This window comes from Xiphophorus hellerii, chromosome 1 (assembly GCF_003331165.1).
Source record: "Xiphophorus hellerii strain 12219 chromosome 1, Xiphophorus_hellerii-4.1, whole genome shotgun sequence".
Lineage (NCBI taxonomy): Eukaryota > Metazoa > Chordata > Actinopteri > Cyprinodontiformes > Poeciliidae > Xiphophorus > Xiphophorus hellerii.
In genome coordinates this window covers 24,936,105-24,952,026 of record NC_045672.1, presented here as the reverse complement: position 1 = coordinate 24,952,026, position 15,922 = coordinate 24,936,105, and the positions used below count along the sequence as shown (strand labels likewise).

The 15,922-nt window shown below is 40.2% G+C and overlaps 1 protein-coding gene across 6 annotated transcripts in view; it reads left to right on the top strand.

Annotated features, from left to right (window-relative positions):
• The window catches only part of dvl1a (dishevelled segment polarity protein 1a), a 33,249-nt gene extending 20,851 nt beyond the window's left edge, over positions 1-12,398 (top strand). Inside the window, exons 5-17 of one of the 6 annotated variants that reach the window (XR_004342379.1) lie at positions 109-247; positions 1,581-1,674; positions 1,805-1,874; positions 1,957-2,096; positions 2,587-2,663; positions 3,586-3,653; positions 4,350-4,427; positions 4,529-4,663; positions 4,927-5,094; positions 5,174-5,389; positions 5,604-5,653; positions 6,578-6,616; positions 6,812-8,679. Coding sequence is in view for 5 of the 6 variants with exons in the window: in XM_032587071.1 (XP_032442962.1) it covers positions 109-247; positions 1,581-1,674; positions 1,805-1,874; positions 1,957-2,096; positions 2,587-2,663; positions 3,586-3,653; positions 4,350-4,427; positions 4,529-4,663; positions 4,927-5,094; positions 5,174-5,389; positions 8,687-9,183 (1,682 nt within the window). In the remaining variant the exon portion in view is untranslated. The other 5 variants (XM_032587371.1, XM_032587437.1, XM_032587071.1 and 2 more) reach the window with 5 other exon arrangements.
• The last annotated feature ends 3,524 nt before the right edge of the window (positions 12,399-15,922 follow it).

Genomic DNA, 15,922 nt, shown 5'->3' with positions numbered 1-15,922 from the left:
TTGCTCCCTGATTCCTGCTTTTCCCTCTCATTCTGATCCAAGCCTACGATGAGCAACCTGACCTCAGATTCTGACTCACAGCGCGTCTTCTGCTCTCTTTCTCTGCAGTCCCTCGCATCAACGGTCACTCTAAATCCGAGCGCACCGCCAGGGACTCGGCCATGGGTTACGACAGCGCCTCGGTAATGAGCAGCGAGCTGGATTCCAGCTCATTTGTTGACAGCGAGGAGGATGAGGATGCCAGCAGGTAACGTGCCACCTCACATCATAAGATGTGCTTCTAAGCCCCTCAAACACTGAAAGAAACGTGTGGGGGGGAGATTATATATGTAATAAATATTGGTAAATATTGCATATAGGTGGGGTGCTGTTGTGGCGCCGGGGTTAAGCACAACCCACATAAGGAGGCTTTAGTCCTCGATTCAGCCGTCGCAGGTTCGATTCCCAGCCTGGTGACCTGTGAGCATTACCTGCTTTCCTGTCAGTTCACTATCAGATAAAGGCCACTAGAGCCAATAAAACCATTAAAAAATACATTTATATTGCATATGGGTGATAAAGGCAATACTAATGCTGGATATCAGTACCGGTGATTTCATATTTGTGCATCCCTAAAACAAACATCTGTTTATCAGATGCTTTAAGAGAATAGGCTTTAATTTACAGCTTTATGGATTGAAAATTCTACAACTGTCTAAGTTTAATCGAATAACATATGATTAATTACATAATTATTGTTATAAAATATTTTTGCTTTGACTTTTGGTTGTTTGTCTTGTTTCTCTCTATGCTGCCTTGTGATGGATAGAAACGCATCGATCCATTTTTTTTTTTACTGCCGATACGATACAAATATCTGAGATTTAGTGTCGGCCGATACCGACCTGATGCAGCAAAACATCACTGAAATGACTTAAAATATATATTTTTTTTAAAATCAAAGACATAAATGTACTGTTTTACAATTTTATTTTCTAACTCTGCATCAGTAAAGCACATTTAAATATAACAATACCTTCACTAGCTTGATCAAACATTTAAAAACAACTTTAATTTGTTCAGTCAATAACAGCCATTGTACAATAAATAATAAGGAAAGTGAAATTGACTAAAGCAATAGATTGACCACGTTGGTCAAACATGAAAAAATAAACTGCAACCAACATATAATGTGAAATAAATAGCAAAGCATAGAATTATACTGAATAGATTTGCCTTTATTGATCGAGCTCATTCTCACTAATACCCAAAGATTTATTTCAATATCAGGACCAATACAGATGTAAATATTCAGTCGGTTTGTCTCTACTGATGAATTATTTTACAAGCAGTTACAGTCCAAGTTTATTGTTTTTCTGTGGTTGCCTGCAAACAAAACATTACATTTCTCCACTCAACCTTGACTCTCTCACGTATTTAATTATCAACGTCGATTGAAGTTGGCTCCCAAAAGAAAAACAGCTTAGGGACTGAAGCGCTTAGGGCAGCTTGCTTTTATCAACTTGGCCTTTTAATCGGCTACATCTCATTTTCCCTCTCATTCTGTTTCTGAAACACCATCTTCCCTCTTTGTGTTTCAGGCTCAGCAGCTCCACAGAACAAAGTTCTTCTTCGCAGCTCATGCGCAGACACAAGCGGCGCAGACGGAGACACAAAATGGCCAAGATAGACCGGGTACGCACTTCTAAGCCCCATCACCGCCAGAGCACAAATGAACGCTGACGCCGAGCAGCGGAAAGCGATGAGAGCGCTGATTGATATGGACTCTGTGTCACTTTTTATTTACCTCTTTCTCCCTTTCTAGTCTTCATCTTTCAGCAGTATCACAGACTCCACCATGAGCCTCAACATCATCACCGTCACACTCAACATGGGTAAATGAGATTTGCACGTTGCCTTTTAGTTTTTTTCTTTATTTCTTACTCCTCACACTTTTTTTTCTTTGCTTTTTGACAGAGAAATACAACTTCCTGGGCATCAGTATTGTAGGCCAGAGTAACGACCGGGGAGATGGCGGCATTTACATCGGCTCCATCATGAAGGGAGGAGCCGTGGCTGCTGACGGCAGAATAGAACCAGGAGACATGCTCCTGCAGGTACACCTCCACTTTTACAAATTGTTTGTGATGAATTGAAAAATCATGATAAGTATCTGTCTTCTTCACGTACACCAGTGACTCTTTAGCTGCCACAGTTAATGCGTCACAGATGAGACGAAAAGTCATGAATGTGTCTACGCCTGTGGTTTTTAAAGCATGTCGATAACCACATCTTATTCACTTCCGTAGCAAGGCTTTTATGTTGCAGTTTTCCTTTCTGCGGTTGCCGTCTTGTGATCTCTGTACGTCAAGAGTTTTGTTGTTACGCATCGTCTGAAGCACGTGAAGGCTGATTATATTTTCTGTGATCGCTGCATTTTATGTACGGTTTAGGATTTGTATGAATCTGAAGGCCATAAAGCTCTAAACACACCATTGTAAACAGAAACATCCAAGCTTCCTCTCTCACCAAAACGTTTAAAATGACTTCTAGGTCCTAAAAATCCGCACAGTGAAACCTGACCTTAATGTTTTGTATGTGCACCAGGTAAATGATGTGAATTTTGAGAACATGAGCAACGATGACGCTGTGAGGATCCTGAGAGAAATCGTTTCTAAGACTGGGTAAGAGCATCGAACTCACTCAGTTACTGTTGGAGAACAGCATCGATTCGTCCAAAACTTTCTGTTTGTGCTTTGTAAAAAATATTAAATGCTTCAGTTATATCAAAAAGTTGGATTTATATTACTACAAAAGAATTTTTTTAAAGATTGTTGAGGCATGCCGGCTGTCAAATTGTCACATATTTCCCTTACATCTTTAGGCTACATACATGCAATCCATATTTACTGTCACCCTCATTAAGATTTGCTAAAAAAAAAACAACTTCATTTTTTACTGAAGTGGTTTAAAATAATCTTGTCTTTCCTATTTTTAAAATTAGACGACAGAACTACATCTGTGTCAGATCTTATAAATACTGATTAAAGGATCATTGTTGAACAAAAAAAGTTAAATATAAATATTTTAAAAAGCTTCAGTTATGGTTAGTTTATAGGAATTGCTCTGAGTTTTTCTAATGTTACAGCTGACTTTTCCCACAAATGCACTAAAATTAAATGGTGGATTTTTTTCTAAATATTTCAGTGTGAAATTATGCTGCAGCAGTAAAAGATTCCCTTATTTTAATTTTTTTGGCACATTTTCACACAGATTTGAATAAATATGAAGGCAGATGTTAGTTTATGACCCATCGGGGTTTCCATAGTTACACCCAAACCTGCTAATGTATAATATTCATATACAGCGGCATCACCGATTTGTACTAAACTATTTTTCAGCTTATTATTATTTAAATGTAATTAAATACTATTTAATAAATCTGATTATCTGTACGTAAAGAGGAACAACAATTTTAATTAATAAAATTTTCAGACTTTGTCTTTTATTTTTTAATGTGCCTCTCCACTCTTTTCAGTTTATACCTTATATTTGCAGATGTTTGTGTTTTTACCCTTTACTTATTTTTAAATTCTTCCCTTTTAGCCCTATTAGTCTCACTGTTGCCAAATGTTGGGATCCGTCTCCGCGGAGTTACTTCACCATCCCTCGTGGTAAGATCTTCCTCGGTCACGCAAGATGACTCTCGCAAAAAGTGTTCACACCCCTTGAACTTGGTCACATCACTACCACAAACTTCAGAGTAATTCAATGTGTTTAGCAATAACACAAGGTAATGCGTAACAGAAAAGTTTTCTGTGCGTTTGTATGCAAACCCTTAAGTCCGCACTCAACCACCGATGCTGCAATTACACGTACCAGATGTTTGGACTTCTCTATTAAAAGAAAAGCGTAGCCGCAGCATGACTCTGCAACTTCCACTTTTCAGAAGAGTCTGCTCAGAATGACATGCAGCATTAGCTTTCTGAAAGATTGCATGAAATTTCTGTTTTCTTCTCAATTAATTGTCGTTTACTGTGTCTTAACATGGCATGTGGCTTCATCCAGAACTTCCTCTGGCTTCTTTAAAACGGTGACTTTCTGATTGCCTCTCTTACGTAATCATCCTCTTGTTTGTTGTCAGATTAAACTCTGATGATCTTAACAGATGAATGTACTAATTAGGTGACCACAAATTTTTCCTTTACATCACAATTACCCTGCTTTATGTTGGTCTATCCACATAAAATCCCAAGAAAAGGCACTTAAATTTGTGGTTGCAATAAGATAAAATTAAACAAGGGTGTAAATATTTTTGCAAGGTAAAATGTTGAGTTAGTTACCTGAGCATTTTTGTTTAATATACTCAGCGGAGCCAGTGAGACCCATCGACCCTGCAGCCTGGATTTCTCACACCACAGCGCTGACGGGACCTTTTCCACATTACGGTAAAGACAGCCAGAGTCTTCTTTATGAAAACACGTTGAGTAATAATTCAGATTCTGGTAAACATATATATATATTTTCCCCCATTCTTTCTCTATCTCAGAATTTGATGACCTGCCCCTGTCTGTTGGTAAAACAGACATGGCAACCATTGTGAAGGTGATGCAGCTGCCTGACTCTGGCCTGGAGATACGCGACAGGATGTGGCTGAAGATCACCATCGCCAATGCCGTCATAGGTGAGAAGAGCAGAGCAAAACGTTACAAGCACATGCATTCTGTGGTTTTAAAGCCAATTTACTGTAAGTCGCACAGAACTGAACAGAAACTACAAAAGATACTCACTACACACAATGTTGTGAGCTGTGATGGTATCAAAATTACTAGTGCTTGCACATTGTAGTCTCTGGGGTCACTTTGTTGTGTCAGCAGCATTTCCAGCGTGTGTCGCAGCTGGAGCCACCATGTCTGCGTGTTTCTGTATGTGTGTTGCTGCGTTTAGGTGCTGATGTGGTGGACTGGCTTTACTCCAGAGTGGAGGGCTTCAAGGACCGGCGAGATGCAAGGAAGTACGCGAGCAGTCTGCTGAAACATGGCTACCTGAGACACACCGTCAACAAAATCACCTTCTCCGAACAGTGCTACTACACATTTGGGGACCTCTGCCAAAGTATAGATGCTTATTCCTTTATAATTGAGCCCCTCTGTTACTTCTTTATGCTTATTTGATCCTTCTCTCCCGCTTTAAGACATGGCGTCACTCAATCTGAATGAGGGATCCAGTGGCGGAGGCTCTGAGCAGGACACGTTGGCGCCGCTACCTCCCACCACCAACCCCTGGCCTCTTGGCGGGCAGCCGTTCCCCTACCCTCCGTTTCCGTCGGCGCCCCCCTGCTTCCCGCCGGGATACTCCGACCCGTGCCACAGTTTCCACAGCGGGAGCGCCGGCAGCCAGCACAGTGAGGGTGAGCAGCGACGATGGCGCAAGACGGGCCCCCTCGGTTTTCCATCACCAAATCATTAATTAATGTAATCTGACTCAAACTGTCTGTCACACGACGTCCGTGTTAGCAAGCGTGTGACTCATGCTTAACGCTAGCCGTTCTGGCCCTTTGCTTTTGGATTGCCTTCTCCATCGTTCAGTCTGTGTTTTCTAAAACGCGTCCTGTTGTCGTCAAGGTCAGTCATGAGCGCGTTGAGTCACGCAGCAGACAGCTCTGCAGTACTGGGTGTGTACAAAACGCAATAAGACATCTGATCAGCCGTGTGATCCGGAATCACAAGCAAATCCCATCTGTTTCTCTATGAGTTCTCAGATGATCTTGGTGATGCATGATTTTTATTTTTTATTTTTTTGCATTGAAAGAGCGCAGAGAGCCTGAAGGTTTTGGGGGAAAGAGGGTTGGAGTGGGAATATTAAACTGATCTATTCAGCTAAGCTATCGGTTTGTTTTTCATCACTGTGAGTGATTCATCTAAGCATGGCCATATCTTGCTTTCAGCCATTCTTTTCACCAGTCTTTGCAAGAACGGAGAAAACAGACTTAAGAGAAAGGAGGGGTAGCTGCTGCGCTGCAAAAACACAAAAACCTACCAGATAATTTTGGTCTAGTTTCTAGAGCAAATATTTGGTACATTTGAAATAAGGCAAATTTAACTCACAATTTACTTTTAAGCGAGATATAGGAGCTTGTTTTTAAATCAGAAATACCGTAATATTGATGGGGAACGTGGCAGATTATTTCACTTCACTACCAAGCCATTATTCCCTTGTTATAAGTGAAATAATCTGCTAGTGGAGCTAATACTTTTTCATCAATATTAAGGAATTATTGACTTAAAATAAGCTCCTATGACTTGCTAAAAAGTGTTAATTTTGTCTTATTTGCCCTAGAAACCAGGCCAAAAATACTTGGTAATATTTTGTGTTTTTTTTGCATTGTATTTATGCTAGAACATAATTTGTTTAGTCATATGCATGTGTTTGTTTTTGTTGGATTATAAGCCATGATTTATTCACCTGGACAGGGACAGGAAAGCAGCAGGAAGCGGAGTTAGTTGAAAGGCAGTGGAGCAGGTTTAGGATGGGGACGTCTGGCCGGTGAGGTGTGTGTAATCCTGTTGTTCCCTCTGTTTCTGCTGGGCTACGGTAGACTGAAGGAGGAGGTAGTCCCAGGACACTGGGGGAACCGGTAAGCCTGCTAACCCCCTCTCCTCCTCCTCCTCCTCCTCCTCATCTTCCTCCTCTGCTGCTCTTCTCACTCACCATCCAGTCTCGCTCTCCCTCTGTCCTCTCATCTTTTTCTCCCACACTCAGCATTCTCCACCTATCATACCGCAGCTTTAAGGTTTTCTCTTTCTTCTCTTCTCCCTCCATTCTTTGCCAGCTCCGTGATTTTTTTTCTGTTCCTGTGTATCCTTTGTGTGACTCTCCTGACAGTCGATTTCTCCCTCTCTGCACCTTTGGGCATGCGTTTGTTCTGTGCGCTGGGAGGTGCATGATGCAGGATGATCAATCTTGAGGCTTGTGCTGCTTGGGGACAATCATGCACCACTTTACCCAGTGCTGTTGGGCTCATTGCAGGAGTTGAAATGTTGTTTTTGCAACGTGTGGTACACCTCCATCAGTGTAAGCAGCACAGCTGCGCTAAAACCGCCTTTTTGAGGTAGATTTGATGATCTACTTAGTAAGTTACTGAAACGAGTTGTGCTTTTTCTGATGCTGGTGTGTCACGTTTGTTTGTGCAGTGCCTTGCAGACATATTCAAGCCACTTGACCCTTTTCATGGTGCATTACAACCACAAATATTATCGTATTTATTGAGATTTTATCTTATAAATCAACATAGTAGAGCATTGTGGTGGATGACTGGTTTCAGGTTTTTAGATGTATTTACATCTGAATGTCTCTACCAGCTTCATGGAGACTACTTCTTTTTCTTGAAACTTGCTGCAGATTTTTAATTGAATTGTGGGGTACAGACTTTGACTAGGCCATTCAAACACATAAAAATACTTAGATTACATCATTCTTTTGTAGCTTTGGGTGTGTGTTTAGGGTTGTTTCATGTTTTTTTCACCCTGTAACATGTTTTTACCCTGCATCCATCTACCCATATAATCTGATCCCCATCCTTCTCCGCCCCCACAGCATTATGCTGCCACAACTGTGGGGATGGAGATGTGCATATAGAATTTACTTGTTGTCCAAAACATTAATTTTCCATTCCATGTGCCTCAAATGGCTCTTAAATCATTTGTAGTAAAAAAGTAATACTAATGTGTTTGAATAAAGATATGATTATGATTTTTGATGGGATGATTTCACTAAATATACACAAAAGATGACTCCAAAACAACCGGTGATATTTTTTTTTTGTCTTTTTTAAAAAAAACTGTTTGTTCTTTCAGAATCAGCTTTGTAGTCCAAGGCTGTGAGCCCAAAGAAAACATTCGACTTTGATTTCAACCGATCACAGTGTAAAGACATATATATATATGTCTTATATATATATAAAATATATATATTTTAGAGGAAATAAAGGATTTTTTATAGCATTTTCTACAAATATAGTAAAAGACAATCTATAAATCCACTTTATTGCAAAAATTTTTCGTCTGATGATGGTTTTTTGAAAGCGAAAACACATTTTTTATTGTGATCTATCAAAATTAAAGCTCATGTAACATTTGTCGCCCAAAACAAGTTTTATTTAGATGCACTGAAGTTCAAAATGGCTCTTTGTTTGGAAGAAAATTCCAAAACTATTTAATTTCTTGACGTAAAATAGATTTAATTTTCTGGTTGCAATGTAACAATTTGTTAAAAAAAATTAAAAATTCAAGTGGTATGAATGTTTTTCCAAGCGCTGCTTTCACTGTGAATGTTTGTGTCTTTAGAAACAGCAGCTGCAGGATGATTGTAGTTGTGGTGGATCTTTAAGCTCAAACCTTTGACTTAATCATGTTTGCTCTTGACTGGTGACTCTTTCCTAGATAGCCTTATAAAATGTCACATCTTAAACAATAAGCTTTAATGTATATTATCCGGTTTAGAGTTTCAGCTGACAAAGTCTCCTCTAAGCTGTTGTTTAAAGTGTGACCTTTTACTATTTTCCTGCAATCAGTTTCTGGTTCTGAGTCAGCTCCATCTGATCTGTTGCAGCTGCCACTCAGTGTGTTTTGGGCTGTTTTCTGCAAATGCTGCAAAAGGCCCGCTTGAAACATCTTTTTTTCTTCTTCTTCTTTGTTTTTGTCAACAGGAAGTCGAAGCAGCGGATCGAACCCCAGCGCAGGCAAAGACAGACGCTCCCCGCAGGAGAAGGCTCAGAGGACGACGTGCTGCGAGTCGGAGTCGGGCGTCCGCGGAGCGAGGCGGGGCGACCGCTCCGCCAGCCAGATGAGCCACCACAGCCACGCCAGGTCGAGCCTGAGTCACAGCCACTCGCACAGGAGCCACTCGCTGTCCCAGAGCAACCACCCCTCCTTCGGCTACAGCCACACCCCCTTCACGCAGGCGGGGCCGGGCTCCTGTGCGCAGAGCGAGCGGAGCCACGCCTCCTCCTACGGACCTCCTGGCTTGCCTCCCCCTTACTGTCTAGCTCGCCTCGCCCCCAAACCCTCGGTGAGCAGCAGCACGCCCCCCGGAGCGCCGCCGGGGAGAGAGCTGGCGTCCGTTCCCCCGGAGCTCACCGCCAGCCGCCAGTCGTTCCAGCACGCCATGGGCAACCCCTGTGAGTTTTTTGTGGACATCATGTGACAGGACAGTGCCTTCAAAAACAAAACAAAAACACAGTGAGCACAAAACAATCTTCCCTTGCGTGTTTTTCTTTTTTCTCCTCAATCGTTTGAGCGCCCTTAAAGCTTCTGTATGTAACTTTTATTAAAAAAAATGTTTTTTCTTTTTATTATTTCTTAAAACTGTCATGACAGTATAGTATGAGAGACAAAATATGAAATATTCAACTTCCTCTACCCCTTCCCTGCAGAAATACACAGTTTGGTCAGAAACAACCAATCACAGGCAGGAGGAGGGTCTTATCGCTGCCAATCATGCTCATGTACCTACTTCTCACACTGTCCCCCTTACTCTCCATTATGCTACATCTTCTTCCAGGTAGCAGAACCGGTCATGAGTATTTAGTTTAATTAGCAAAATCAATATACAGATGAAAAAATTAAATGCACCAACAAATCGGCCCAGGTTTCCTTTATTTTATATATCTCATCTACCTCGACAAATGTCTGAAAACGAACCGCTGAGACTTGACTGACAGACCCACCAGCTCATGTCTGCACTTTTGCAGATACGAATAGTGACTCTACTGTTACCAACTCACTGGATTTCTTGCTACATTTATCAACATTTCAGACCAACAGTAGAATCAGCAGGTCAGGCTTTTTAAAGATCATAACCAGAAAACTGTAATCGGCTCAGGAAGAGGCAAAAACCCTGTGGGATTGTATAAAGTCACCACCTAAATATTATAGAGAAAATATAATCCAAGAATACAATGCCTCACCAGTCGATCATTAATTTATTAAATACAATCACATTGAAAAAAAATAAAAACATCTGCAAAGCATTAATGAAAATTTAATAAAATATGTAATAATGAAAAAAGTTACACAATTCAGTACAGTTTTAAATAACGTTTAAACTCTTAAAGGTCTTTTACAGAATGCTAAGGCTAGTTAGCATGACCACCAAAGATAATGGATAAACAGTTTTCCTTTAACAGTAAGTTTGTTTGAGCAGCACATGGCCATGCTTGATTGACAGCACTAAGACCCTCCTCCTAGCTCTGATTGGTTGTTTTTGGCATTTCTTTAGACAGCAATAGTAACACTATGAGGAGGTAGAGGTCTCATACTAACCTATCACAACATGGTGACAGTTTTAGTAAATGTATAAAAAACAGATTTATTTTTTAATTAAAGTTACTTACTGCAGCTTTACGTCCAGAATGTAGATACCACCCAGGCCCCTCTGTGGCCCCTCTGTGGCCCCTCAGCTTCCCGATGTCCACAGAAAGGAATACGGGCTGCGATAGCACAAAGGAAGGATTCTTCTCGCTCACAAGCACAGGTGCTCCACCTGAACCCCGCGCCCTTTTTTTTACGGACATGTACAGTTTGTGAAACGTTTGTGCTGTTTGATGTGGTGACGTCTTCGAAGCTGCCACACAGATATTCTGGGGTAAAACCTCGGACATCGTCTGTTCAGCGAGACCTTTACCTTGGCTGGAACTGGATCTCAATCCCCCAGACCCAGAACCCAAAACTCTGGACTTACGTCTGTTTGTGTCCAAACCTCCACCGTTTCTGGGGCTTCTTCGCCAGCAGCTTGCCTGAGCTCCGACTTGCCAACACTAACCGAGATCTGTGGACCCAACAACCGGCTGCCAGTTTGACCAAGGCTGCGTCGTGCATGTCTGAACTGCTTTAAAGAAATTTTATGAATTAATTTTGTTTGAAGTATTAGCTAAACTGGAGGGGAGGAGGTTCCCTCTTGTTCTAAAGGATGAATCCGTACACTGGAAGATTTTGTGATGTTATTTATGTGGTCATGTTGCGTTGATGATGTTCTCACAGTTTGTCTCCTCTAAGCCTCCTGACAGACAATCAGACATCACCCTTTGTGAATCAGAGGCTACTTTCTGCTCTCTCAGCCATTTTCTGTCAAACGTGCAATAGATGTCAAAAGTCTACACACCCCTGCAACTGCAAAAGGTTCTAAATAAACCATTTTTAGAACCTTTCCCACCTTTAATGTAAACATATTTTCTCTATTATTCAACTGGAAAACAAGTAATTCTGTCAGAAGGTGAAATGTACAAAAGATAAATGCAGCGCTTACCTGGTTGCATAAGTTTCCGCAACATTAAATAAATGCCCTTGATTCAGTCTTCTTGAGTTCATATCTGACATGAATTATAGAGAATTTCATGAACGTCAAATCAATTCCAGCTGTGCCAGAAGGATTTTCCTCACATTTGCATTATTTAGCTAAAGCAGAAGCTTAAGGAGAGAATAACAAAAGATCTTAACAATGTCACTGTACAGAAGTACTTTTTCAGAAGACAAGTACCAGAAAATAACTATAACATAAATAAATCAGTAGTTAGAGAAAATATATAACACTCAAACTGGATTATTTTTATTTTTTTTAACATAAGAGTTTCATGCGTTCTAGCAACAACTTGAATTAAATCTCCAAAAATCCTGTGGAACTAATGACTTATGATTGGATGAAACCAAACAAACTCTCACAAAATGCAAATTACAATGAAAAACACAACATTCCCCAAACAGGAAATTGTAAAAAAAAAAACCAACAAACATTAAGGTGGAAAAAGTTCTGAAATAATTGATCAAATTGTCACATTTTCACGTCACGAGAAACTTCCGTTTCACCAGGAGTGTGTGGACGTTTTACATGCACTGCGTCGTTATTCCCATCAGGTGAGACGACCTGGACATTTCCAACACTTTGATTTAAGCACAGTGACACCAGCAGAAATGTGAGCACAACTATCCAACTGCCAAACCAGTTTGCTGTTGCAGCGTCGTAAGAAGTCGGTGAGAGAAGCCGGCGCCTCGCATTATGTGGTGGATCGCTCTTTCTTATGTCAGAGCTGTTTATGTTGCCAATTCTCTGTTTGTTTGTGATTACCATCAGTTTCTTCTCATTTCACATGAGTTTAAAGTGACTTCGAGGGGAATCCTGGCCAACAGAATGACCAATCCCCTTGCCAAACAACGGCAAACCCCTGACGCATCTACTAAAAGAATATCTACAACAGGGAACTAACACTCTAGTTTTATGAGCACTTTTTCATTTTGTCTCTCCCTTTAAGTATGAAACACTGTTTGCAATCAAAGCTTTCTCTTTCATTTTGTATCGTAACAAAAGAAGAATAAAATGTACATAGAAATTTATTATATATAAGAATTAAAAATATATCTGTTCAACTTTTTGTCTTTATTGTCGGACATTGAACTGAAACGTCCTTTTCTAATCTTGCACATGATAAATCACTGGAATCATACAAACACACGCTGTGCTTAGTCAATTGTTGACGCCCCAATTGATTGGTCACAGATGAAGAAAGAAACAAATTTCCTCAGCTAAATGAAATTATTTTTATTCAATATTTGAATGAGTTTAGGGAGAATTCAAAACCCTGATTGATAGTTCTATGTTTTTTGAAATCATCAGAACGTTTTGCTTAATAACTTTTCAAGTTTTTCAGTAATCAAGTGAAGCTTTCCTTCGCTGCTTCTGTGTATCTGAGGGTTACGTAGGAGGAGGAAACCTCGGCTGTCCATCCCTGTAACACTTTCCAGCAAGAGCAAAAAAAAAAAAAAACCTGTATTCCAAACTCCTCCCATAACAGAGCTCCTAAATACTAAGACTATTAGCTTATCCACACTTTAGTGGAACCCAATGGAGCCAGCAGTTTGGTATTCAAGATCTAGATCGAATTCATCTGAGTATTAGTGAGGTTAAAAACAGAACCAAAAAGGAGAGATTTGATCTTTCTTTACCACAAAGCTGCAGGTGAGGCACCAATCTGTTTCCTGTTGTAACCTGAATGTGCAGTAAAACAGTATTTTTTACGCTGGGTTAGGGTTTGGGAAGTTGACAGGTGTAAGGACTTGAGGTAGTGATTTCTAGACAACTAAGTCTGAACATGTCCAAAACTGCAGCTCTATATATATATATATATATATATATATATATATATATATAAACTGGTTCAAGGAAGGAACAGTCTTAAGGTCACGGGCACATGTGGTCTGATCTAATAGATGACTGACTGTAGCTCAGGCTGCTAGAGATGCAAATTCTGGTTTTGATAGAAAACTATCAGAATATAACGCAGTTTTACTCAGTACCGTAGTCCGGGCCTCCACAACTTCTGCTTTACCATCCTATCGGATTTTACTTTCACATCAAACCCAAAATCTTATCTTGAAAATAAGGAGCCTTGCCTACTAAAATTAATTAAAGACTCCTGCATCAAGATTGTGTAAACTGCATTAACACCACAAGATGGAGACACTCTGCACTAATAGTGAAACAAAAGTTTAATTTCTCACAAGAAAATGTATTTTGAACTTTGAGACGCCATATATATAAATATATATATATATTTGGCAGCGGTATCATCGATGCTCCACTGGGAAGAAAATGGTGGTAAAAGTAAAATAAAATAATAATAACAATAATAAAAACGCGCCACACCAAACGTGTCATGATCTAATCTGCGTTCACAGTTCACGCTAACACCCTCCTGCGTGGAAACTCCGAGTTGGGTGTACTTTCCCAGTGGGTAGACGTTACTTTCACAATGTTCAGACACCCAAAATGCAGCTCGAGACCACCGGTTAACGTGTCCCACCAGCCACACGCGCGCACGCGCGCGCAGACACTTACAGACAGGCGCGTGAAAGGAACGCTCCCACTCACGAGAGGGGCGTCAGTGGTCAGGAAGGAAGTGACGTCGGGTATTCGATATTTTATCACTCAGTTGCAGAGGCAGATTAAACAGCGCGGCGAAATATCAGAAGCGACCTATTTTAAACAGCTCGCGTCTGTAAAATTAAAAGCGCAAATAAAAATAAGTTGTCTTTTTCTATCAGAGCTGACGCGACTGTCGCCGAACCTACATGTCAGCCTACATGCGACTACATGCAGTCATTTACCAGCAGGCTGAACGTTAATGATACTTACCGAACGATTTAGGAGTATTTCCCAAGTCAGTATGTTAATAGGAGGGGGGGGGGGGGGAGTTTACATCGCCTCACAGCGGGCAGGGGGCAAGGGGGCGTTTAGGGGTAAGAGTGGGAAGTGTTTCTGAGACTTTTGACATCATATTTGTGCAATCTGTACATAGAGGGAGGTGAATCAAAACTTGCGTGTTTCTTTAGAAGGTCAAAGATCATCTTTTATATGTCAGGGGAATATGACAAGAAAATGACACAGAGGTGATTTGGTAATGATGTTTGAATTGTTTGTAATTTATCACCTGGCTGAGTGCTGTGATCAGCCAAAGCATTAGCCGATGTCAGTTCATGTCAGTTTCATAAATTTCCCCAAATTTAAGACTTACTGGAAGGAAACAGTCTTTTAAGAGGAAATAGATAACAATCATTTATTTTAGTTAGATTTATTTTCACTTAAAAAAAAAAAAAAAAACAGCATTGGGCTTTTATTTTCAGTTTTGCTATCTCAAAACAATGTGTGTGATTTAGAAAGAAACGGAATTTTTTAAAACTTCAGGCTTAATCAGTGTCACATGGTGTAAAGCGATCATAAATTGTATTTCACATAATTCATCAGGATGCTTGCTTGACTCAATACAATGAAAATATGAAAAGACGTGTATGATATCATCTTTACCTGTAAAAAAAAAAAAACAAAAACAGTTTTTAAATCCACTGAATCTATTGTGTGGCACAGTTTAGGTTTCTTTTTTTTCTTTCTATTTTATTTGTTGTGGACTCAACAAGTGAAAAGTTGATGTACACTGGAAACTGTTGTGAAAAAATCCACACCGGGCGCGATCGGTATCTAACAAGAACCCTGGAATCAGCATTTCTGATCAGGTCAGATTTGTTTCTGCACATGGCTGTTCATGTTGAAGGGAGAAGAGTGAAGGCTAATCTGTCTGATCTGTCTCCTGGAACAAAAAGATCCAGATCCAGGACCGAAACCAGTTTCCAGTTTCCAGTTTTTTTTGGCGAGAGCAAAAATAACCCAAATGATGATGATGATGATGATTTTCCCATTCTATAAATCCATCACATATGAATCTAGAAAAGTGTAACGCACATAAAATCAGTTTTATGTTGGTTGTGCAAACTACTGAAGACAGGTTTGTTATGAATTATGACGGTCGTGTTTAAGGGAAAGTTTTTCCCATGCGGGAGCATCAAAAACTGTCACGCATGGGACTTCCAGGTTAAAGTGGGTCATGTTTGCGGTTCCGCTTCCTGCTGAAAAAGCCAGGATGGGAGTGTTGGAGCTATTTATTCTTTATTTCTTTACCCATTTGAATTTTGTTAGTTTATTCTTAAATTTCTAGTTTTTGTATTATTTGCAGAGTTTATTTGCAGGTGAATAATTGTTGATTCTATTTATCTTTTGTTTTATTATTTGTTCTTATTTTCTAAGACAGGAAGTAAGGTGGATCAATCCACTTTCTATAAGCGTAGGGGCCTGGTAAAGGACCAGCAGGCATTTGGGTTTGGGGCCTATGGTTTTTACCAGAGCCACAGAAGTAGACAGGAGAACAAAGAAAAGTTTGAACGTTGTAAATTTTTGCTGAAAAGGAAAAATAAAAGCAACCAAGATAATCAACAAGTTTGGACATTAAACTTCTTTTGCCTGCGTAAAGAATCTTGACCCCAGTGCCTTATAGTGGCTGATGAAACTTTTATTGGATGTTTGGTTTGACAAACAATCGCCACTACAGGGAGATTTAAAAAAT